Raw genomic sequence first — 25688 nt, 5'->3', positions numbered from 1 at the left:
GCATTTGCCAAAAGTTGTATGGTGAATGCAGGTTTCGAACTACGAGTGACAGAACAATGAAAGATTATTGCGTTATGACTACGTTTTAAAAGAGGTAAGATGGGGATGTGGCAAAGGGAGAAGGGATAAGAAAAACATTGCAGAAAATGGAATAAGAAGTCAATTATCTTTTTTTTAAAATGGAATTTATGTGCAGGGCTGGATTTAGGTTTGATGAGGCCCTAAGCTACTGAAGGTAATGGGGCCCTTTATATGTCCAGCTGTCCTTTGTCAACAACAAATTGTCACTGTTTTTTTTTTGGTGTTGAATATATACTATATGGTAATTTATGGACTTAAAAGGTATCTAAAGCCATTTGCACATAACAAAATATGTATTTTATCAAAGTAATTGATATAGAAATGAGCAAACCAGTGATATTTTAGGGAGCAACTAGCAGGCGGGGCCCATGACTTACATCATAGGAGCCTACACAACACCAAACATTGTTGCTGTATGGAGATTTTATTTTATTTGTTTTTTTTTATCTTATATTTTGGAAATCTCTCTCCACGGAGAGCCTCAAGGTCCATAAATAGCAACAACCTAGTGGTCCCGGTCCCTAAAGAAGTCAGATTAGCCTAAACCAAAGGCAGGGCCTTCTCAACACTGGCTCCGGCCTGGTGGAACGCTCTGCCTCATGAGACCAGGGCCCTGCAGGATCTGATTTCTTTCCGCAGGGCCTGTAAGACAGAGTTGTTCCGCCTGGTCTTTGGCTTGGAGCCAATTTGATTCCCTCCCTCTCTTTCTTTTTTCTTTTCCTTCTCCTCCTGCGATGAGGCTACATTTTAATATTTCAATATTTTAATGCTGTATTTTAATTTTGTTTTTAAGTTGTAATCATTCAACTTGTTTTTATTATTGCTTGTAAGCCGCCCTGAGCCCGGCCTTGGCTGGGGAGGGCGGGGTATAAATAAAAATTATTATTATTATTATTATTAATGTACATCCAGGTTTTTCCCCCAAATTGGGTCCCCCAAGAGAGTGGGGTCCTAAGCTATAGCTTGTTTAGCGTATACGTAAATCCGGCAACGTTTATGTGGAACATTTGGAAATTTGAGAGAGAGAGAGAAAAAGAGAGAGAGAGAGAGAGAGAGAGAGAGAGAGAATGTATAGTGAAAAAGCAGGGCATACTTCTGTAGGAAGGGAATTCCACAACTGAGATTAAGGTACTGAGGGAGAACAGAGCTTTTTGTGTGTTTTGTGTGATTGTCACATGGCCAAGCAACATAGCCTGCCCTGACCCTCTGAATACAATATAGAGCCCAAAGGGCCTCAAAAAGGCAGTCAGATAAACCAGGCCTTTCAACATATGCAGGATGTTTGCCGTAATAAACATTGACAGACTGGCCGGCCTTTCAACACTTGTGTAGGAGAGAGTATTTCAGCAGGAAGACTGGTTTTGGTTTTCCTTTGAGTTTGTTTGTTTTTTTAATGGCTAGTATGTTCATATCTCACCTTTCCCGCAAGTCCACCTGCCCTCAAAAGCGGTTTACGCACACACAAAAACAAAACTCCAAACGGTACATGAGACAAATATCGCTGCAACCCAACACAGAAACGTAATAATAAAGAAGGAACAGCTAATTTATCATACGCAAAGGTTTAAGCAGGTTTAGCTTACCGATAGGTCAAAGTATCCCCTTCAGGAGCTCCCTCATGAAGGTTCCTAGGGCTGGAAGGTGGGGCAAGGCGGGTGGGAAAAGTCACCCCTCAACGGCCAGCACAGAGCCTCTAATTATTATTATTATTATTATTATTATTATTATTATTATTATTATTATTATTATTACCCCGACCATCCGGCTGGGTTTTCCCAGCCACTCTGGGCAGCTCCCAACAGAATATTAAAAAAACGATGAAACATCTAACATTAAAAACTTCCCTAAACATGTCTACCTTCAGATGTCTTCTAAAAGTCAGATAGTTGTTTATTTCCTTGACATCTGGTAGGAGCTCTGTGATATGACATATAGCACCTGCAAAAACACCCTTTTATTTAGTGATGTAAAACACAAAGGTCCGCCTTTGCCCACCAATGGAAGAATCCAGAAAGCATTCTCGGTAGATCTAAAGAGAAGATTACTACACACAATGAATGCCGTCTTTCCCATAAGAGAGGGATGGCAGACCTTCTAAGCGTCCCTATTTTCCAGAGACAATATTATTATTATTATTATTATTATTATTATTATTATTATTATTACTCCCCTATTTTCATCAGAGAAATGTTGGAGGGTATAGAGTTATATGACTCCCCCAAGCCAAGCAGATAAGTAATTACACAACCTTTAGAAGACTTCTGAAGGCAACCCTGTATAGGGTTTTTAAAAAATGTTGTTTTATTATGTTTTTATATATGTTGGAAGCTGCCCAGAGTGGCTGGGGCAACCCAGTCAGATGGGCGGGGTATAAATAATACCATTATTATTATTATTATTATTATTATTATTATTATTATTATTGAATAGGGCACCCCTATTTTCGTCAGAGAAATGTAGGATTAGTAGGAATTGGAAACTAGCAAGATCTGGACCTTGCCTGCCGCAGCTATTTAAGGTCAAATACATTTTTTCCCTCACCTGCAAATCTAGGATCTAGACACTAAAAATATTTCATAATTACAATTTCTTTTTTTAAAAAAGATTTCCCCAGCCAAATGCCCACCATTTTGGATGAGAAGGTGTGTGTTTATGTGCAAGGCGGGGCAAATGCTATAGAAATTGGCTGCACTTGGCCTGCGATAGATTTTCTCCTTTCAAAGAAGACCCTAAGTGTTCCCTGTGTTTGATCTGTGGCATTGTGCATCATGTTTGTCGTTTGTCAGAGACAAGAGGAAGGAAACACTTTTCTCTCAGCAACATCAATCAAGTCAGATTCTGGGAGGAACGATGACAGCGTGAGAAGGAAGGTGAAACAAGTGGCAGGGCAGGGACCATCCATCTTTAAATGCTATGTCTTGGGATGTGGAAGATCAAAATGTGGTCCTTCGATTCGCAATGTATCTTGTTTATCTTTCTCCACAAATCAGCACCAAAAAAATTCATGTCCTTGTGCTCACTCCAGGTTTCTCTGGACACTGGTTGCTGTGAGTTCGCAGCAGGGGCAGAAATAACCAGTCTCTTTACACTTTACTCTTGTGAGAATTTGAGGGGGAACGGCTTCTACTGGGTGAAGAAGGCTTCTTTCAGAGTATGGAAGAAGGGCAGGGGGATGGATGGAACCCTGTGGGTACCAGGGAAAGCCATAGAGATTGCACATTGGCAATCAATGCACTACATATTCTTTGGATAGGTCCAGAAATTGTAGAATACTGAGATGCAGTCTTGACAGAAATTGTTGTTGTTTAGTCGTTTAGTCTTGTCCGACTCTTCGTGACCCCATGGACCAGAGCATGCCAGGCACTCCTGTCTTCCACTGCCTCCCGCAATTTGGTCAAACTCATGCTGGTAGCTTCGAGAACACTGTCCAACCATCTCATCCTCTGTCATCCCCTTCTCCTTGTGCCCTCCATCTTTCCCAACATCAGGGTCTTTTCCAGGGAGTCTTCTCTTCTCATGAGGTGGCCAAAGTATTGGAGCCTCAGGATCTGCCCTTCCAGTGAGCACTCTGGGCTGATTTCCTTCAGAATAGATAGGTTTGATCTTCTTGCAGTCCATGGGACTCTCAAGAGTCTCCTCCAGCACCATAATTCAAAAGCATAAATTCTTTGGCGATCAGCCTTCTTTATGGTCCAGCTCTCACTTCCACACATCACTACTGGGAAAACCATATCTTTAACTATACGGACCTTTGTCGGCAAGGTGATGTCTCTGCTTTTTAAGATGCTGGTTTGTCATTGCTTTTCTCTTGACAGAAATAATAATAATAAAATCATTGGATACAACAACAGCAGCAACATTGGATGTTAACTACCAAAAGGTCCTTTAATTGCATGTTTTGGACATCTTAAAAGACTGGTATCCCAAGACCTAGAAATGGCAATAAATCTGCTAACAGATGCTTGAATGGCCATTTGCCAAAAATGGAAGAAAAGCTAGATGCTCCCACAATAGTAGCCTGGTTAATAAGAATCTGGGAAATATATTAAGTTAACAAAGAGAGAAAGCAGCTGGAGAATAAATTTGTTGAGAAATGGTGTGTGCAAGATGCAATGAGTCCGTTCACAATTACTAGTGACATATAGATAACAGTTAGCATTAAATGAGGGCAAAGAAACAAGGTGAATGTAATCAAACAACAAATAACATATATATGATTAGGCATTTCTAAGCATGTAGCACAATTATGAAAGGTAGTTAATTATGTGGTGCCTATTTGAACATATAGTGGTGGTCAGTTAATGATTGAACAATAAACTGATGCAATTGAGATCAATAAAATACGGTGGGATTTTTTTTTAAGGGTTGGTTTGATGTTCCAATACTTATTTAAGCTAGGTTAAAAGTTATGTTGCATCGTTTAAAGTCAATAGAAGCCAAAAGTGAGTAGTGTGTGTGTGTTACCTAGTAAACAGAGATATTCCACCTCAACCCCTTGATGACCAAGTGTGGGGATTCTCTGAAGCACTTAAAAAATGCACCATCCATAAATGTTAGATACACATTCTGGTTCGAAAGGGAAGTCACTATTATTCCTGTGCCCCAGTATGCCTTGCTGGGACTGGAGATTGTTGCAGCAGGCATGGTCTAATCTCACTAAATCTGCAAAATCCCTCCTTCTCCTCCTCCATTCCACTTTAAGACTTGGGACATTTTGGGAGGCCAAGCAAGGTATTTTGCTCTTCCTTCCTTTTGCTGTTCAAGTTCCTTAACATCCAGGCTGAAGACAACATCCAGAGATTGCAAAAAAGCTTGCTCCCTACTTTGTGACTACAGTGGTACCTCGGGTTAAGTACTTAATTCGTTCCGGAGTTCCGTTCTTAACCTGAAGCACCACTTTAGCTAATGGGGACTCCCGCTGCCTCTGCGCAATTTCTGTTCTCATCCTGAAGCAAAGTTCTTAACCCGAGGTAATATTTCTGGGTTAGTGGAATCTGTAACCTGAAGCGTATGTAACCCGAGGTACCACTGTATTCAGTTTGGCCCTAATAAAGGGCATTTCCCCAGATGACCTTTTATTGAGAATTCATCCCAATTGGTTTGCAGCATTATCCAAAACTTTCCACCATGTTCACACCACTTTCCTCACGGCAAAATGCAGTCTTTGGGGGGGGGGAGTGAGGTTGTTGTGTGTGACCCATCTCCTACAGCCCTGAATTTGCTAGTATGTGATTGAATCCCACTCAAAATTAACAAGAGTCTGGAAGCACCCAAATATAATACCCTGCTGTTGCTGCTTGGATCTCCCCCCCCCCCCAATGGTCTAAGACAGCTTGCTGCACGATTTGTGAGACCTGTAACTATTTTTACAGCTCATGCTCCTCTGAGGGCAAACCAAGTCCTTTGCAGAGCATGTCAGCCTCCTCTTCCCCTTGGTTAAGGACAACTTGTTATTGAGAACCGTCTTCCTTTTGCCAGCCTCGGCTTTAGTTCAGTTCCAAAATTAATTTCCCACCCGCCTTCCTTGGAGTAGCCTCATTAATTGAAATAGCAACTGCAGAGAACTGGAACAAAACTGATGCGGCAGAGCACTTTAAAAAATAATAATCCAATGCAGTGTGACATTGCTTTAATACAGCTCCGTCTTATTGGTTGGTGGAATTTGCATGAGCATGTGAGAGAGACAAGGATTGATAAAGCAGGAGGCTTATTTTTTTCTTTTTTCCTAAAGATTCCCCACACCATCCTAAGCAATGTACATTACAGAATGGGCTGTAAATCAGGAAAGAAGTGGAAACCGCAATGGATGTTGCTGAGTTTACAGTTGTTCTGTTAGAACAGAACATTTGTTAAAGTGGACGTCGGTCCAGGAATCAAGAGGAAGTTGGTTTTTAGAGAAATACTGGTTCAATCTGGAGGCAGATCAGAGCACATATTAGCGGCTAGCAGAGAAACTACTACACATCATATCTTCATCTTTCCCAAAATGATTCAAGGGAGCTTCTAATTTTTCCTCAGTAATAAACCAGTAATAAACCTGCGTCTAGGGACACAGGTGGCGCTGTGGGTTAAACCAGAGCTTAGGACTTGCCAATCAGAAGGTTGGCGGTTCAAATCCCCGTGACGGGGTGAGCTCCCGTTGCTTGGTCCCTGCCAACCTAGCAGTTCGAAAGCACGTCAAAGTGCAAGTAGATAAATAGGTACCACTCCGGCGGGAAGGTAAACGGCATTTCCGTGCGCTGCTCTGGTTCGCCAGAAGCGGCTTAGTCATGCTGGCCACATGACCCGGAAGCTGTAAGCCGGCTCCTTCAGCCAATAAAGCGAGATGAGCGCCGCAACCCCAGAGTCGGTCATGACTGGACCTATTGGTCATGTGTCCCTTTACCTTTACTATTCCAAATCTAATAATGCAAAAGAGGAGGCATGATCCTGCTACAATCAATATTGGGTTTCAAAGGCAGAATTTGAACACGGGCTGCTTGACTCACTTTTGAGAATGTGTTTCCCTCCTTCAGCAGCACACCTGGATCCATAAAGTGGATTAGAGGGTGTCCCTTATTCAAGGAAGAGGGACCTGCAGCCCTTCATGCGTTGTCAAAGAAAAAGTGCAACTCATTTCCACAGAAACACAGAATCGTAGAGTTGTACGGGACCCTGAGGATCATGTAGTCCAGCCCCCCTGCAATACAGGAATACACAGCTGTCCCATACAGGGGTCAAACCTGCAAGTCTGGTGTTATCAGCACCATGCTCTAACCAGCTCCCGGCATCCTTGATCATTCTGACTGGGGCTGAATGGAGTCCGACATCAGGCGAGGCCTCAAGTTTCCCACCCCCATTCTAACAAAAGCAAAGTGGCAGGAAAGAATGGTCTTGGGTGATCTTAAAAGTAATTTTTAACTCTGTGATGGAATTCTGCAGCGCCTCTTCTGCCCCAAGGGGGAAAACCTTTGGGGTTTAGAGCACAGGAAAAACGCTAAAAATAGATCTGATGCCACTGTGTTCTGGGGAGAAGAGTTTTTCCACTGTAGCTGGAGGCATTCTGTGTGTGTCAAGAGTCCCATTTCTGGCTATCGAAGCAATAACAAATAAATAAATAACCATGTTGACCAAAGTTCACCTTCCTGTGCCGTAAGACTTGCTATGGACGTTTTTAAAAATTAAAGCAAATGCATAATTAGCAGAAGGTATCAGAGGGAGAAAAGAATGTGCAATTAAACCAGGTTTCTTACACAAACCAATAGGACCAAGGCAGAAGCTGAAAAGCATACAGACATTTTGAAGCCACACTGCCACCAGGTGGCAACCAGGCACCACTACATAAGCTAATTTAAAAAAAAATTCACCGCAAGCTTTATATACCGTATACTGCACATTTTGTAAATTTTGTAGATCTCCAGGCATAGGGCAGTATATCAATTCAAATAATGATGATGATGATAATAATGATAAATCAGTTGCTTACCTGTAATTGAGGTTGAGCAGGCGTGAATGATGGAAAATTCTCAAGGTTTGACCAAAAGCCTATATACTTATAGGCTGCCCCTGCCCTGTTGCCTGCCAAGAGAGACTTACTCACGTGTCACAGGACAGGACAAGAAAAACACCTTTTCACCTTGTCTCCTGGCAGCTGCAGACAAAGTACACCCAAGAGCAGGGATAGGCAAGGTGGTGCCCCCCAAGTGTCAGTGAACCCCTCCCCCCCAGTCCCAATCAGCACACCCAATGGCAAGGGAAGATGGGAGCTGTACTTTTAACATCTGGGGAGCAGCAGTGTGAGCTATTCCTGTATTAGAGGCATTCTGTGGTAGGAGAACTTGGACCAGGTTTGTGACTGCAGCAATGCAGAAAACTGCAAGAAGCTGCTTAATTAATCCTGGCTATGGAATACCCAAACCAACAACAACAAAAGGCCATTGCGGGTGGCGCTGTGGGTTAAACCACAGAGCCTAGGACTTGCCAATCAGAAGGTCGGCGGTTCGAATCCCCGCGACAGGGTGAGCTCCCGTTGCTCGGTCCCTGCTCCTGCCAACCTAGCAGTTCGAAAGCACGTCAAAGTGCAAGTAGATAAATAGGTACCGCTCTGGTGGGAAGGTAAATGGCGTTTCCGTGTGCTGCTCTGGTTCGCCAGAAGCGGCTTAGTCATGCTCAGCCAATAAAGCGAGATGAGCGCCGCAACCCCAGAGTCGGCCACGACTGGACCTAATGGTCAGGGGTCCCTTTACCTTTATGGAATACCCAAACCAACAACAACAAAAGGCCATTTGGGTGGTCCTCTGAGAGCATGGGATTTGGGATAACTGTCTGCCAAGAGCGCATTTTGATTCTGAAGTTGATGGGTGAAGAGAAGTCTCAACAGAGAGTCAAGGTCACGATGATACAACAAAAGATAGAAGATTTGTTATCCAAGACCATGAAGGGCCGAGTCATCAAGAACAAGGCAGGTCAAAAACAGTACCTATTGTTGTGTGTAGAAAGCAAGGAACCAATGCAAGCAGCAGAAGAGGCAGGCCGTGGTGTTCTGCAGCAGCTGAAATCATCAAGGACCACCCAATGGAGGGCCATGCCTAGCAGCCCGTTGCCAAGTTTCAAAACCCTATCCATATCCGACATTAAATCTGGACCGCTAAAGCATTAAGTGGCCTCTCTCCTTAGGTGAAACTCCAACAGGGATGTTCATTCTCAATTTCAACACCTGAAGCAGAAACGGTGCAGGTGGTTTCAAGGCAAAACGTCAGAGCATCATGTGGGCTTGTGGTGATTTGCTGTCATTGCATCCCTGTCTCTTTCTGAGAAACTTGTCACGCCAGTGTGAAATGGAAATGGTACCAAGAGCCAGGTTTCACACTACAGTAACTTACATCCCACATCCCTAAGAGCCAGTTCTATTCGTATTCTTGTTTAATTGCAAGTAATCTATACTTCATCTTGCTACTCTAACATGCTGTGGCATCGTCCTTAAAGCCCAAATACGATACCAATTAGGGGAAATGTTTACAGAGTACCAGAAGCAACGTGAACCTATATTTGGAAGTCTGTTCCACCTAACGGGTAGACCTGCATGTTCTGCTTGCTGCGTACTGTCTTTCGGCTGGCTCCTTCACACCGTCTTTCTTGAGCACCAATCAGCTACTGCATTCCCATCTGCCAAAAACCAGATATAGCAACTGGCTGATGTGAAAAGCTATTTTCACACATTGCCATGGCAATCTGCATCCTATCTCGATTCTTGTTGAAAGCAAAGCCAGCCGGCACCAAGCGTACAAAATCGCAGCAAATGTTTTAAGCAGAGAAGCAAGAAAAACGCTTGGTGGGGTTTTTTTAATGGAAAAAGTAGAAAACCTGATGGGAAAACACATCTATCCAGATGGGTACATGGAATTTTCCCATGTTGACTAAAAACAGATGTAGCAAGGCCACTCACATTCAGCTTGTACTTTTGCACTTATTTATACAGTCGTACCTTGGAAGCTGAACAGCCTAGTTCTCGAACGTTTTGGCTCCCGAACAATCAAAACCTGGAAGTGAGCATTCCAGTTTTTGAACTTTTTTGGGGAGCTTTCTGCAGCCAATCAGAAGCTGTGCTTTTGTTTTCGAACATTTTGGAAGTCGAACAGACTTCCAGAACAGATTCCGTTCAACTTCCAAGGTATGACTGTATCATAGATATCTTACTTCCAAGGTATGACTGTATCATAGATATCTTACTTCCAAGGTATGACTGTATCATAGATATCTTACTTCCAAGGTATGACTGTATCATAGATATCTTACTTCCAAGGTATGACTGTATCATATATATCTTACTGGGTGTTACTCCCCCCACCCCATAATCAAATGTAACTATTCTCATGGTACTTGAAACTGCATGGGAAATTATAACACAGCAACTGAGGTAGTAAGGAAGCTTCCTGTACAAGATTAGCGAGTTCCCCACAAGATAAATGTAACAGGTTTGGCATGGGAATCGACATGAAGGCAAGGCTCAGCTAGGCCCCAGGTCTTAACAGAGTTTGAGATTTTCAGCTGATGATTTTATTAACACTGAAACCCTATTTTAAATTAATTTCCCAGCACCTGAATTAGGCCTAGGAAGGACCTTTACTTTTCAGAGCAGACCATGCTTGGGTTGGAACCAGTATAAGGCACTTGCTGCAAAGGACATTTGTCTGTGTCTCACTGTGGGAACAGAATCGTATTAATTCCTCTTGCGCCGTGTTCCCCACACCTCATGGCATGAACCTACGTATCATTCTGCCTTCCACAAGCAGAATTCACGTGGCTCCTTGCAAAAGCATTTGCATATATGCAGAACTCAGCTGGTTCCCATTCCTTTATGCACAAGAACGATTCCATCCCCATGATAGCAGCCACTAGTCATACAAGCACAGTATTACAGTAGGGGATATATATATACCCTCATGTTCAAGTTGTCCAATGCTCAGCAATCTGCAATTAGGATGTACGGCTAGAATTCTCATTGCTAATGTCTAGTGCTTTTTCTTCCTTCCTGGCAAGCAAGTTTCCTCCTATAAGCCAGCTTCAACAATTCTGTGGAAATTCTACAGATCCATTTGTAATGAAAAGACATGAAGGGGAACTCCCACATTTTACAAAACCAAGTTCTCCAAGTGCTACGAGTAGCAGCTTCCTGGTAATTATGGTAATGGTTTAGAAATCCGAGCTAAGTCTTAAACGATGTTTTCTGAGTATCAGCCTCGAAATCTCATGGCATTCCTAACAGCTGATATGTGGGAAGACACAATCCAACCTAAACTATAGGAGCAAAGTGGTGCTTAATTGGCTTTCTGAAACCATGCTGTTTACTGTGAACAAAATGGAAGCTAAAAGGGGTTCCCAAAGCCACCTTTTCCAACACTCTGAACTAAGGTAATGGCAGTGGTGCCCACCTTTTCAAGGAGCCAGCTGCCTGAAACATTAGCTGCAAGTTGTCCATTTACATATTTTGAAATGGAACTACAGCCACATGATATGGGGAGGGGGTTAAACAGATAAAAGGCTGAGAGTTCTTCACAAGGGTCTTCCAGTTCTCATGTGTGCCTAGCAAGCATTTTGGGGGTTTCAAACGCCTAAAAGCCCAGGCCAGTCACTGCGCTGCTACAACTGTGTTCTTCTCAATTCACACAGTATGGCCAAAACTCCTCTATTGTTCATGGGGAGTTTCCCAGTGGAAACTGTGTAATGCATGAACAGGAACACAGAAAGTTGCCTTTTACAGAGTCAGATCATCAGTCTGCCTAGCTCAGTACCGTCTGGCAGTAGCTTTCCAGGTGGAGCCCTACCTGGCGATGCCAGGGATTGATATCTACTCACTGAGCGCTACTGCTGGTAACTGTTCTAGGCCTACAAGCAGTTCTGCTCTTCTTCCTGGGCCCTCTTGAATTTCCCCCATTTTTATGTTAACAGCCCTAGGTGGTGATTACCCAACATCACCCAGCGAGTCTCGTGACTGAGCAGAGATTTGAACTAAGCGAGAGTTCAGCATTTCTTGTTGTTGTTTAGTCGTTTAGTCGTGTCCGACTCTTCGTGACCCCATGGACCAGAGCATGCCAGGCACTCTTGTCTTTCACTGCCTCCCACAGTTTGGTCAGACTCATGTTTATAGTTTCGAGAACACTGTCCAACCATCTCGTCCTCTGTCGTCCCCTTCTCCTTGTGCCCTCAATCTTTCCTAACATCAGGGTCTTTTCCAGGGAGTCTTCTCTTCTCATGAGGTGGCCAAAGTATTGGAGCCTCAGCTTCACAATCTATCCTTGCCGTGGCGAAGGGGCTTGAATAACTCAGAGAAGCTATGAGCTATGCCGTGCAGGGCCACCCAAGATGGACAGGTCATAGTGGAGAGTTTTGACCAAACGTGATCCACCAGGAGCAGGAACCGGCAAGCCACTCCAGTATCCCTGCCAAGAAAACTCCATGGACAAAGGCAACAGCATTTCTTAGACAGGTTTAAACATTACTTTTAAGCCTTTGGATTGTGCTGTAGTGCCGGGGAACCGTGATCATTGCTGTGCACACTGAATCAATACCGCTTAGAAAAGTACAAGAATGAGCGTTCAAAACACAGCACAGTAGAGTTATTTATTGAAATACTTGAAAAGGCCAGTGATGGGGGGAGGAAATAGGTTTGACAGTGAGGAATTTCCGCTTATGAGGTTTCCTGACCTTCTTTTTTGTTCAAAAATGCCACCTACAGGTAATTCCAGCGAAGTATAGGACGCAGTGCAAACCATGCAACTAATCTACCAAGTAGAGAGTAAAGCACTGTGTAATATTTCGGCTCTACCCCATACGCCCAGCTTTTGGGAGAACGGCTTGCGGAAGTGAGGATGAAACAAAACACTTTGGAATTATAAACAGTTGTAATATACAAATTGATTGCCGCCGCCCCACCTTGAAAAGTCTGCAAAACACAACAGAGTGGGAAACGAGAGAGTTGCGGAATGGCACACAAGAGTCAAGATTCTGACAAACACACGGATGCTGCTTGGTGCTCTTCTATCGGAGGGAATGCACAGCTCTCCTTCTCTCCCACCCCCCGTCCTTGACCTGCGGCACATTTTGCTGCTTAACCTAGGATGTAAAAATAATCAATCCAAGTCCAATAAAAGCTGCAGTGGGAATGAAACACTTGTGAAATAAGATCCGTGGGGTAAAGTTCAGTTACTGAAAGAGGAGGGAACTCAGCCCTCCCCCAAGCACTGTGAGCCCAAAGAGAGAATGTCACACACCTGTGAAATAAATAAATGAATGGTGATCCTGGACTTGAACCTACATTGCTTAAAACAAATTCTAATTACACTCTCGCTCACTCCATTTGAAACATCTATTAATGCCAATTATAATAACTTTGGGGGACATTCTGGCTCGCTGCCTTAATATATACAAGTTATATTTACAATAATTCCCTTTGGGCCTTAACAAATGTAGCCGTTTTCAGTTAGCCACTGTAATGCAAAAACATCTTCCACAACCATCGCAATACTGCAAGTTTAGAGCTATCATTTAAAATAATCTTATCCATGAATTACAAGTAATAAAGTAACTCGCATATATAAATATTTCTAGCGGATTTAGAATGTACATAAAAGTTTCTTTCTCTTTCCCTTTTGGTAGGCCCCTCCCCTGCGAGAAACGTGCTTTTCTTCCAGATCATCGCTGCTTTAGTAATGCTCTGTACATGGCAAAGCCCAAAACGGCAAAGACTGTAGCACCAAAACTCGCTCGAAGCCAAAAGGTGGAGCTCTTGAGGTCTGCTTGCGTCACATGCCTGCAATACGAAGAGAATTTAAAAAAAAAATGTAACTGATTTTGAAGTGGCAACACCAGAAAGAAGACACACAGATAAGCCCGCTTTTGGAAATCTATTACATGAGTCAGTTTCAATCCAGTTACACAAACTCAATTTTATTTCTTGTAAAATCTTAGGAGTCAATGCTTTTGTTCCAACTTTTCAAAGCACTGCTCAGTTACAGGAAAAACCAATTTGATGTAATTGAAATTATCATTTGATGAATCAAACTTATTGCGTGGAGACAGTAAAGGGCTCAACGAGGGTGAGTAAACAGAGACTGAATACTGATAAGGCGGAAGAACTTTTGAGTAGTTCCTGTGTCCAGGAAATGTGGAGATGAACTGCCTGGACAAAATCATGATCCCTCTGAAGGAGCAGGTATGTAGCTTGGAGGTACTTGTGGATCCAATAGTGTCACTGGAAGATCAGCTGGCCTCGGTGGCAATAAGGGGCTATTTCCTGTTCCAGCTATTCCAGCAGGAACAGGTAAAGGTAAAAGTAAAGGACCCCTGGACGGTTAAGTCCAGCCAAAGGGGACTATGGGGTTGTGGCACTTATCTTGCTTTCAGGCCGAGGGAGCTGGCGCTTGTCCACAGACAAGCTTTCCGGGTCATGCGGCCAGCATGACTAAACTGCTTCTGGTGCAACGGAACACCGTGACGGAAACTAGAGTGCATGGAAACGCCATTTGCCTTTATCTACTTGAACTGGCGTGCTTTCGAACTGCTAGGTTCGAGAGCCAGTGTGGTGTAGTGGTTAAGAGCGGTAGTCTCGTAATCTGGGAAACCGGGTTCGCATCTCCGCTCCTCCACATGCAGCTGCTGGGTGACCTTGGGCTAGTCACACTTCTTTGAAGTCTCTCAGCCCCACTCACCTCACAGAGTGTTTGTTGTGGGGGAGGAAGGGAAAGGAGAATGTTAGCCGCTTTGAGACTCCTTAAAGGGAGTGAAAGGCAGGATATCAAATGCAAAAAAACTCTTCTAGGTTGGCAGGAGTTGGGACTGAACAACAGGAGCTCACCCCGTCATGGGGATTCGAACCACCAACCTTCTGATTGGCAAGCCCAAGAGGCTCAGTGGTTTAGACCACAGCGTCACCGGCATCCAGCTATTCCAGGAGCAGGACTGTCTTGCCACAGTGACCCACGCTTTGGTAGCCTCATGCCTGGATGTGTGTAGGACTTGCACTGAAAATGGTCTAGAAGCTTCAGTTAAGAGTTCTAGGTGGAATAATAATACACCTATTCTCAAATTTGGCTCAATTCAGTGTGTTGATATCAACTTATAAAGCCCTGAACAACTTAGTGCCCAAATACAGGAAGGAGCTACCCCTGTATCTGTCGGCCCAGGCCTTAAGATCTACAGGGGAGGCTGTTTTTGCAGTCCTGCCAATGAGCACTGCTTGTTTCACTGTGACATGGGATAGGGTCTTGTCTGTGGTGGTGCTCCATCTGTGGAACTCCCTTCCCTCGGAGGAGTGCCAGTCACCCTCACTGCTGAGTTTTCACAGAAAGCTTTAGATATATTTAATTTATCCAGGCTCGATGTTTTGTGCTGGATCATTAATACAGATCTGCTGATGGACACTTTCAATGTGTTTGAACTTCTGGGTTTCAATGCATATGTTGGTTTCAGTGATTTTTTTGTACTGTTTGATGTTCTGTTAATGTGAACAGCCCTGTGATCCCAAAGCAGTAGGAAAGAAGTGATAATCAAATGCAAGATAGCATGATTCATGCATTCATTTGAGAGGCCAATATATGGCACAGACACTAATCCAGCAGAAACTATTGCTGGCTGAAAGGGGTGGAGCTGGAAATATTTTTGCAGACTGCCCCCACTAAGCCTTAGAAATCTGTTCCACGGGGTTGAGAGACCCTCTGGAACAGTGCAAGTGGCTGGGGGCTTCAAGAGGGGAACTGGCAGTGGCCGCTTGCCCCTCCACCACTGGCAAAAGCCTCCACTGATTGGAGCTACAAGAAAATTCTCAAAATGGGAAAAGCAGACTTGCGGAAATATAGAAAGTTGGTGCAGAATTACACACTAAGATATAACCAATAATTATCTCCTGGTGCACTGGGCTCAAGAATTGCAGTCGATGTGTTAAAATTGTCTTGCCATCATTTCAAATGCTTGAACTCCCATTTTGGGGGGACTTTTGACAATTTAACCTGTTATTTTCTCATGCAATGAAATGGGCCATTTTGAACTGACAAGTGTAATACTTTCCAAAAGCTAGAGCAGCAAAATGCCTGTAAATGTATTTATCATATCAAAACAACACACAATCAGGGCCGGCTATAGGTATTTTAACCTCCTAGGTCTACCCTAGCACCCACCCCTTCCCCTTTGGAGCTGTCTCTACGGATACCAAGGACTGGTTTAGATAACATAAGCACAAACCCACGCTGGTGATTCCCAGGCTACAGTAATCATCAGCTTCGCAAAACACCTAGAGAGGGGTGCTGGAAAAGTGCTCTTGGGTGGCTTTCATGTGGTTGTTGTTAAGAGCAGTTTATTTTATTTTATTTTCCTATTTTATAACTGCAATATTCCCATTTGCTTCCTGGTTTGCTGGGACTGCATTATATTTTTATGTTCTTGCATGTTTCCTTAAAACTTCAATCAAAGTCGTCTTTCAAAAAAAATGTTAACAGCATTTTCTTAGTACAGTAGACCACTACAAAATTATCGCCCTCCCTCCTCCTCCCGAATCATCTTCATTTTTGGCCCATGTGTAGTAATGGCACAACTGGAGGACTCATCATGCTGTAAAAACAGTAATGTGAGCTAAGAGGTTAGTGAGCCAGGCCTTGATATCAAACGAGGAAAACAAAATGCAACAGAAGAGCATGGGTATGGTAGATGAAAGGAAGCCACAATGAGCTTGACAAGACCAAAGGAAAACACACAACCAGTGACCTGGAAGCTCCCAACACGCACCATTTTGTGAGCATGCTCAGCTAGCCTGGCTAAAATAAGGTGGCTTACCACAATGCGACAGACACGGTCTCAAGCAAAAAGGTCACTGCAGCGACCTTAGTTCAAGGCACAGCGATTCTCAAATTGAGTGTTACGGAACTGATTTAGGACTGCCCTATGGAACAAAAGGCTAGAAAGAATTTTCTGGCCTAGGCGTTTTAAAATCAAAATTAGAAATAATGGGGAAACTTCTAAAGTACACGAGGCAGACATCCAAGTGCACGTACACCCTAACAGACAGAGCAGGTTTCGGAGTGCAAATTCAAAAATGACCAGGGCTCCTTCAATAAAAGCAGGGATTATACAACTGCTACACACTGTTACACAAGGAGGCCAAACCAGATTCTCCAGGGATCTAGGCAGCACTTCAAGCACATAACGAAATCCCATGCAAATTAAGTGCTTTGACTATTTATTGCGGGCGATCAGTGAAGCGAGGTACAAAACCACCTACAGACAAACTCCAAATCTTTTTTTGGGGGGGGGCGTGAACTTCAAACGGATTAATGGCAATTGTTTCTAGCAAGGGGTTAGTTCTAAGTATTTTAGAGCAAGGCATTGTCTGAGTTTCTCCTCTAGGGAGAGATTAAGTTAAGATTGTGTTACCTGTCTTCAAGTAACTGAGGATCAAGGGATGACTCCATGAAGATGGAATCCTCTACAGAGCGGACGGCGTGCACCTGGTGAACAATACTGCTCTCCTCGTCTGATAACAGCATGGCACCCAATTCAGCTACAGCGGCTCTTAACCTTTTTTACACGCATGCACACAGTGGGCAGTTCATAGCATGGCGAGAAACAGTCAAGTTACGCACCAACACAGCTTACAAGTCAGCTATCAGTCTGTTTTTTAACAAGGAGAGCCTTTGCTTTGTGTGCAGGTTATTAAAGTGGCACGTAAAAATTAATTATCAAAGTGGAAGGAAAGGAAAGTATTTTTACTTTTTTTTTACAGCCATCCCAAGCAAGAGAATTGCCAGGTGACACGGAAATTCATCCTGCATTCTTGCCAAAGAACAGGTGATATTCCTCAGAGATATTTAACTCACGAAAAAACTTTTTGTTTGTTATCTCTGAAATGTGCCTTCATTTTACAGAAGGGCTGTTGGGAAAATTTGAACTTAGATCACATGGATTGTTTTTTGCTTCCAAACTCGAATGTTCCGTATTTTAATTGTTTTCCTTCCGCTTGTGTAGAGATTTAAGGTTCTCAAATGCATGATCCAGTATTAAAAGGATCCACACTCACTCATTATTCCTGATTTTGTGTTGTGTTTCTGTATGCTTGCTTTGTTTAGTTTTACAGTATGCATGGAAACACTGCTTTTTTGAATAAAGCATAGAATTCCTGTGCGAGGCCAAGTGGTGCCATCATAAGGGCAGAACGTTAAGCCACAAAACAGGTTTCCGAAATGTGCCTGCCACTAAATGAAAATGAGAGGGCATTTGGATCGAGGTGCTTGGTGTTTCTTCTGCCAACTAATTCTCCCCCTACAAATGCTCCCAGGGTCTTCTAGCCTAGCTGGAGCGACAAAGCAAAAATAGCAATTGGGACAAGCACAGAGGAGAATCAGCTGTTAACCAAGTGTCCCCTTGGTCCCTCATTAGCATCAAGAGGGGTACATGAGCCTGGGAACTGCCTGTTTTCCTCACAAAACCTGGTGCCATTCTAAGTGTACCACTGTCTATTGTGTGAGTGTGCCACTGTCTATTCTAAGGTAAAGGGACCCCTGACCATTAGGTCCAGTCGTGACTGACTCTGGGGTTGCGGTGCTCATCTCGCTTTCTTGGCCGAGGGAGCCGGCGTACAGCTTCCGGGTCATGTGGCCAGCATGACTAAACCGCTTCTGGCAAACCGGAGCAGCGCACAGAAACGCCGTTTACCTTCCCGCCGGAGTGGTACCTATTTATCTACTTGCACTTTGACGTGCTTTCGAACTGCTAGGTTGGCAGGAGCAGGGACCGAGCAACGGGAGCTCACCCCGTCATGGGGATTCGAACCGCCGACCTTCTGATCGGCAAGTCCTAGGCTCTGTGGTTTCACCCACAGCGCCACCAGCATCCCTACTGTCTATTCTACTGTGGTTTAAATATACAGGAAGCTACCTTAAGATCCCCATTCGCTAGGCAAGGCAAACATACTCTGTTCATATGAAATATTCATAAAGAAAAAGAAGGCAAGCAAATAGCTTTCTTACAGCGTGTTGGGAGCAGATTCTCACTGTTTACTTCTTATATTCAGAAGCATGCCCCATAAAGTCACACACAGAATTAAGGTGCGTCTAAAACACCTCAGAAGCAGCAGCTGGCAAAGGATTTCCCCCCGTTTTAAAAAGGTGTTAATCTAATTCTACACATTGCTGTGCACTTCATGTGTATAATATCTGTATTCAGGTATTCGTGCCCTCAAAGTACAAAATGAAAGAAGGGAAGAATAGCCACTCCCAGCCAGCTAAATGCCATCTATAAGCAAAGCTCTTTATTTTGAAACGTATTTGAGAACTGGGGATGGTGATGCAGGAAAACAGCCAAGAAAGCATCTGTTTACCCAAAGATAGAAGTTTCACCAAATGCATTTTCTAAAAACTTAAGTTTGGGCCACTTCAAACATATTTTCCTATGACCAGAATATATCTGTGCTGACTTTGAAGGGTGCTTAGGGTACTTTTGCACTACTTAACTGTTGGAACAGCCAGTCTCAAGTTTAGTTTTAGCCTCTAAGAATTGAACCCTAACAATTTCATCCAAAAAATTCCCGTGACAGCAGAGATGCTCCGAGAACAAGCACACAGCATGTGCCAGCACAAGCAGATATATTCCATTTATCTTATTTATTTCACAAAATTTATATACTGCTTGATAGTAACCATATTAAAATGATCAATAAGAGTTAAAGAACAAGTAATTGAAAACATACCAAAGCGGTCGAGGAAGGCAATCCTGCAAGTACAAAAGGTGTCAAGGGCTTTATATACCCATCGTTAACTTGGCCTAGTAACAAATCGGCAACCACTGCATATCTCTAAGCACAGGCGTTATCTGCTGACAGGATCTCTCTCCTATCAGCTGCTGTACTAACTGTGGTTTCTGGCTCAAGCACAAGGGAAGCCCCACAGAGAGTGCATTGCAGTAATCCAATTTTTAAGTCACTGATGCCCAAACCACTGTGGTCAGGGTCTCTTGGTCCAGAACAGTTGTGCAGTTGTACCTTGGAAGTCGAAGGGAATCCATTCCGGAAGTCTGTTCGACTTCCAAAACGTTTGCAAACCAAACTGCGGCTTCTGATTGGCTGAAGCTCCTGCAGCCAATTGGAAGCCACGGAAGCCCCATCGGACGTTCGGGTTCTAAAAGAACGTTCGCAAACCGGAACAATCATTTCCGGGTTTGCGGCATTCAGGAGCCAAAACGTCCGCGTTCCAGGGCGTTCGGGATCCAAGGTACGACTGTATGTGTTGTACCAGGCACACCTGGTAAAAGGTGCTTCTAGCTACTGAGGCTCCCTGGGCCTCCAGTGACAAAACAGGTTCCAGAAGCCCCTCAAGGTTGCGTACCTGCTCCTACAAAGGAAGTGCAGCCCCATCTAGGGCAGGTAATCAACCAATTTCTCAAAACATGGGAGTCACTTGCACACAGTACCTCCAGGATTAAAGCACAGATTATTTTCCTTCTAAAGATTTCAAAGGGGACGAGGCATATAAACCAATAGCTGGATTATGTATTAGTACCTTATGTGATTATGGAACCGTGGCTTCAACTTGTTTAGGATAAGCAGGAAAGTTTTACAAAGCCATTTACAGTGCAACTTTAATACCCTATAAAATCTCTTTAGATCATACAGGTACAGTATTAATAGTGCATTAGGCTTTTACATTCCTTTTTTAAGAGCACATGCACAAGGGTTTACAAATGTTTCAGAAAGACCATTTTTATTTAATCAGCAAAACAAGCATTTTATGTTAATAAATGCAGCCTGTGCTTTCCAAACAAAAGCAACAGATATTCTATTTTGTAAGCAGAGTGTACACTGTCAATTCAACACAGTAACTGGGCTAACTAGCAGTCATAAGACAAGTTAACACACCAGCAGCATTAACTGAGCAGAACCATTAGTTTTGCCTGGGAATGTGATGCTATTCAATAAGCCAGGAACATGCAGAAGCCAAGATGACTAAGACATGAGTAAGCAAACTAAGGCCTGGGGGCTGGATCCGGCCCAATCACCTTCTAAATCTAACGCCCGGAAGGTCCAGGAATTAGCATGTTTTTACATGAGTAGAATGTGTACTTTTATTTAAAAAGCATCTCTGGGTTATTTGTGGGGCACAGGAATTTGTTCGTCTTTTTTTCAATATATAGTCCAGCCCCTCACAAGGTCTGAGGGACAGTGGACTGTCCCCCTGCTGAAAAAGTTTGCTTACCCCTGTTCTAACACATTGTTCAATCCTCGCTCCCTCAAAGTTTTAGTAGCCTTAACTAGAAAACTGGGAAGAGTTATGACAAGACTCCAGACTTCCTGCACGCTAAATATGAGGAAAGCTTTATATCACTAACCTGCCTTTAAACGCCCAGATAAGTCATACACATAACAGCAAATTAAGCAGCAGTTCCCACTAGGCAGAATTCTACAACCATTTCTTTCCTTGATTGTGACTGCACACAGCTAAGTTATCTGACAGATTTTGCCACACATTCATGTCACAATGCCAAGATACACATCCACTATTTTTTCTTCCTAGATTCCTTTTCAAAAGCCTATCCTAACCTGTTGCACTTTTGAAACTCTGTCAAGCAGAGGGGAAATTGGATCTTTTATTCTCCTCAGCCACACTTTCCCATAATTCTCTGAATTCAAGAGAGTGTAAAAATAAATTTGGGAGCTTTTTGGCGACAAGACAGGGGAAATCCTCCTGAAAAAAAGGGAAAAGAAAATAGGTGGCAAGTATTTGAACTGGACTAATTATTTATTTTATCTGCCTACAGTTATATGTCTACTACTGAGTTGTAATGGGCCTGCCTGGGTAAAGAGTAAGCACAATATTGACAAACCAAATGAATAATCAGTATCAGGACTGCACAGACTCAAATCTACTCTTAAGAACTCAGGAGGACATACAGTAAGGCTTATAAAATGTGGGGAGGCTTCATAAGCCCCCAGTTACACATTACTTCATACAAAGGAGGATACAGCTCATCTTGCCATCAATATTGCGGGTTGAATTGATAATCCAACCTCTTGTCCATTCAAGTGTCACACTTGCAATTACCAATTGGCCATTCATGAAGATGGAGGGAGGATGACTCAAGCACATCAAAGACAACCCTCAAATGAAGTCAACATTGTGGGTCGAGAGGTATAGGAGCTTGGAGAGAAGAAATGAGGGCCCTGCCACACACAACAATGACAGGCACTTGTAAATTAAAAGGCCATGTGTGCCAAGGCTAGTCACTATGGTTCCTGGACTACAATTCCTATGATCCCAGACCAGTTGGGAGTTGGAGTCTGGCAATATGTGAAGGGCACCATGTTGGGTTTTTTCCTGATCTTTGTAGTCCCAATGCCACACCTTTGGAAGGGGGCAAAGAAATTGGGAAGCATAATCATTTCCCACAGCATCAGAAATAATAATAATAATAATAATAATAATAATAATAATAATAATAATAATTTTATTATTTATACCCCGCCCATCTGGCTGAGTTTCCCCAGCCACTCTGAGCGGCTCCCAATCAAGTATTAAAAACAATACAGCGTTAAATATTAAAAACTTCCCTGAACAGGGCTGCCTTCAGATGTCTTTTTTAAAAAAGAAAAGGAAACAAGCCAAAGAATTGTGACCTTTTAAAAAATCTTCAGGGTGGTAGAGAATATAAAGTGAGGATATACCGTATTTTCCCGTGTATAAGAATTTTTGGGGACACCAAATTAAGAAAACACCCCTCAGCACTACTCGTGTATAAGGCAAGCCCCAATTTCAAACTTTTTTTTTGTAAAAAAAAAACCATAAGTCCTATACACGGGAAAATACGGTAATTTAAAGTGAGAGATAAAGAGGGCTCTCCAACACTAGTTGGAATCATTCTTGGCTCAGCGCATAATCAGCGCAACATACCAAGATATTGATTCCATGTAACTGGAGATGCGTAGCTCTTTTCCATTTATGAAACTCACAAAAACGAAAACACTTGGGTTTTTGCATCTTCTTTTTTTAACACAATGGTCAATCTATATTTATTTTAAGAAAAAGCCTTTCCAATAGGCTTTCAGCTTTAAAGAATCAAGATGTGTGTGGGGAGCGTGAAATTCCCACCATCATGTTGAGCTTCAACTTTACCCATGAAGGGATTCAGGCCAGAGTAAAACACTAATCATACCAGAGGAACAAGGCAGACATAGAACATCAGCCTCCAATATACACAAGACATGCAGACAACCAAATGGAAGCAGCCAAGCTGATGGATTAGAAACACACGCGAGGAATTAGAAGGCACACTCAAAGAGAGGCACAAGAATGCAGCAGGAGGAGAGTCAATGCCAGCCAGACAAATGAAAATGAACACCTAAAGGAGAAAATGAATGAAACAAAAATAATCCAGCATGGCTCAACTGTTTTATCGAAGGCATGTGGTGTACAGTATTTGTTCCTACTCAGTCATGTTCCTAATCAACTCTTTAAAGTCAGAATCCCTTGAAAGCTCAAACCAAGACTACTGCATTCAACTGTGCCAGGGGTGGTGAACCTACAGCCAAATAACAGACCCTTTATTTTGCCCCAGAAACTTTCCCCAGGCTACACAGTCTGCTTGGGCATTTTTGCTTTCCTGGAATCTGTCCTTGAATATGTGGATGTTTCTTTCTAGTTCAGAAGAAACAATAAAGAATAGACGACTATATAAAGGTAATCATTAGCTGCTCCTCCCACTTTTGCCTCTGGCCCCGCCCACCAATGGCAACAGAAAAGAGTGCAGAAAAGAGCACAGTCTTTTGGCTGATAAAGGCTCCACACCCCTGCACTACAGGATATACTTCAGCATTGCAGTGATTTTCCATCTTTATAATTTCTTTCTAAAAGGTCTGTGGATCCAGAGCACTTGTTAAAAGTTCCTGTGAAGCATACTGTAGGCTTTTTGCCTCTGCCCCCGCCCCCACACAGCTGCCCACTCCACCCGCAAGGGTGACATGAGGCTTACAACTTCAGTCTTGCAGCTCCCCGCTTACCAGCTAGAATAAAGTATCATTAAACTTCCAGGCTTATGGTCCAGAAATTCATTTTCATAAGACCTCAATTAACGGAATACACTTTCTTTTTGGGAACAGTTCCATCACAAAGATTAGAAGTGTGCCTAATGTGTGTCTAAAAGTGTGTCAGCTCTAGTTCAAGGCTGCAATGCTCTCCTCCTTTACCTCGAAGAGTCCCACTGAGATCAGTGAGATATATAGAGAGGCGAGGCACGAATACTCTGAAGTTTCCTGAGAAGAGAACTATTGCTGTTCTCTGAAACTGCAGAACCACTTATCACACTGTTCTTTCTATGGGACTCACACATAAACCTCCCACAGGTAGTAAAATGGGCGCAGTGGGGGATATAGCAAAACCCAGATAGGCTATGCTCACATCCTGAAAACCTGCAGGCAGTTTTGCATATGCACTCAAGAGGTGACAGACCCCCCCCCATTTTTTTGTTCTGAGTGCATATATGCAAAGCAGATACTGCACACAAATAAGGAGGAGCCAAAGAAGTGGAGGTTTAGAATACAGTCGTACTTTGGAAGTCAAACGGAATCTGTTTTGGAAGTCCGTTTGACTTCTAAAACGTCCAAAAACCAAATCACGGCTTCTGATTGGCTGCAGGAAGCTCCTTCAGCCAATTAGAGCCATGGAAGCCCCACTGGACGTTCGGGTTCCAAAAGAACATTCGCAAACCAAAACAATCTCTTCCGGGTTTGTGGCATTCGGGAGCCAAAATGTCCGAGTTCCAGGGCATTCGACAACCAAGGTACAACTGTGCTCTGTTAAAATCTGGTTCAGAATAAGAACAAAGTTAGATGACATTGCCTGTAGCCTTCCCAAATTTCAGGTGCAGATCTCTCTCAGAAATCATCTAGCCAAGCCTTCTCCCTGACTTGCTAATGTCTATGTGTAGCAATGCTTATTTTGTGGAAGAGCCGTGGGAACAAAAAAAAGGAGCCCGACAGGCCCAGGTCTCAAAAAAATGAAGACAGAAAGTTATCTGGGGATCGAGGGGAAAGATCCTTATCCTCTTGCTCCAAGTTTAGATTCTGCCTACCCAGCTCTGGCTGAACAACCGCCCCCCAACCTTGCTGTCCCCTCTTGCCCTCAAGAGGAGATTGTATTTTCTTTTGAGTGCCCATCTTGAATGAGGAGAACTGTAAGATTTGAGACCTGTTGCTGGCACAGTACCATGCTCTAATCTAAACAGAGGCCAGGGTAATGACCTCCTTCTTCCTGCCTGGGTTGCAGGGAGGCTGGGTATGAGCACTTAAGCTATCCAGGAGTCTTCTGAAAAACCACTGAGAGACTGGCTTCCTACTTAAGTTTTCCAGCTGCAGTTAATAGCTAGCTCTGCAGCTGGAAGGAACAAGCGGCATAGGTATGGGGGTGAGGGGTTCAGACTATGGAAGACCCCCCTGCATGAATACTTTCATGTTCCTTACAGATCTTCCTAACAGACAGTTAACGGAAAGCTGTGGTGAAATGTTCGTTGTAAAGCACAACTGCCTTCATGCACCCTGTGTGTATTGCTAGCCGACGTTCCACAAATCAAGATACAGAATGTATTCTAAACTTTGCTTTCCAACCACAGGCCACTAAAACAAGGCTACCAGCTAAGGGAGTACACAGGTATACCTCGGACATGTTGCGAGTTCTGTTCCAGACCACCGCAATAGAGCGAATGTCACAGTAAAGCAAATCACGATTTTTTGGGGGGGGGGGTGTTTCCCAGTGCATAGAAGAATTATAATTATCCTATACTGTTGTCTATTAAACAAGTTCCCCCTAGCTGCAGGGGTGGGGAGGGGAAAAACCCAGCTCCAGGCCCAGAAACTCCAACCCTGTACTACTCCATGGAGATATACTTTGATTTTTAACTCCCATTCATCTGCTGGGTCTGATCGGTCACTAGCGAACGCTGGCAAATCCTGTTCTATGTTCAAAAAAAGAAAAAAAGGATTTAGCAGACACAAGGAGCAGCGTAGGTAAGCTGCGGGACTGTGTGTAATACAGTAGGCCTGCAACTCACATTCCAAGGATTGTGCCCCAAAAGCCAAAATCGCGTATAGTCTAAAGCCACTG

The 25688-nt window shown here is 43.4% G+C and overlaps 1 protein-coding gene across 3 annotated transcripts in view; it reads right to left on the bottom strand.

Annotated features, from left to right (window-relative positions):
* Positions 1 to 12166: 12166 nt before the first annotated feature.
* Positions 12167 to 25688, bottom strand: part of RHOT1 (ras homolog family member T1) — a 55834-nt gene continuing 42312 nt past the window's right edge. For 2 of the 3 annotated variants that reach the window (XM_053375195.1, XM_053375196.1), the window contains one exon: positions 12167 to 13369. In XM_053375195.1, the coding sequence (XP_053231170.1) occupies positions 13252 to 13369 (118 nt within the window). In that variant the 3' untranslated portion in view covers positions 12167 to 13251. Of the gene's footprint in view, positions 13370 to 16980; positions 17125 to 25688 lie in introns of all 3 variants that reach the window. The other variant, XM_053375197.1, reaches the window with a different exon arrangement.

The sequence above is a fragment of the Podarcis raffonei genome, chromosome 2 (assembly GCF_027172205.1).
Source record: "Podarcis raffonei isolate rPodRaf1 chromosome 2, rPodRaf1.pri, whole genome shotgun sequence".
Classification (NCBI taxonomy): Eukaryota; Metazoa; Chordata; class Lepidosauria; order Squamata; family Lacertidae; genus Podarcis; species Podarcis raffonei.
This window is presented reverse-complemented; position numbering and strand designations above follow the sequence as displayed.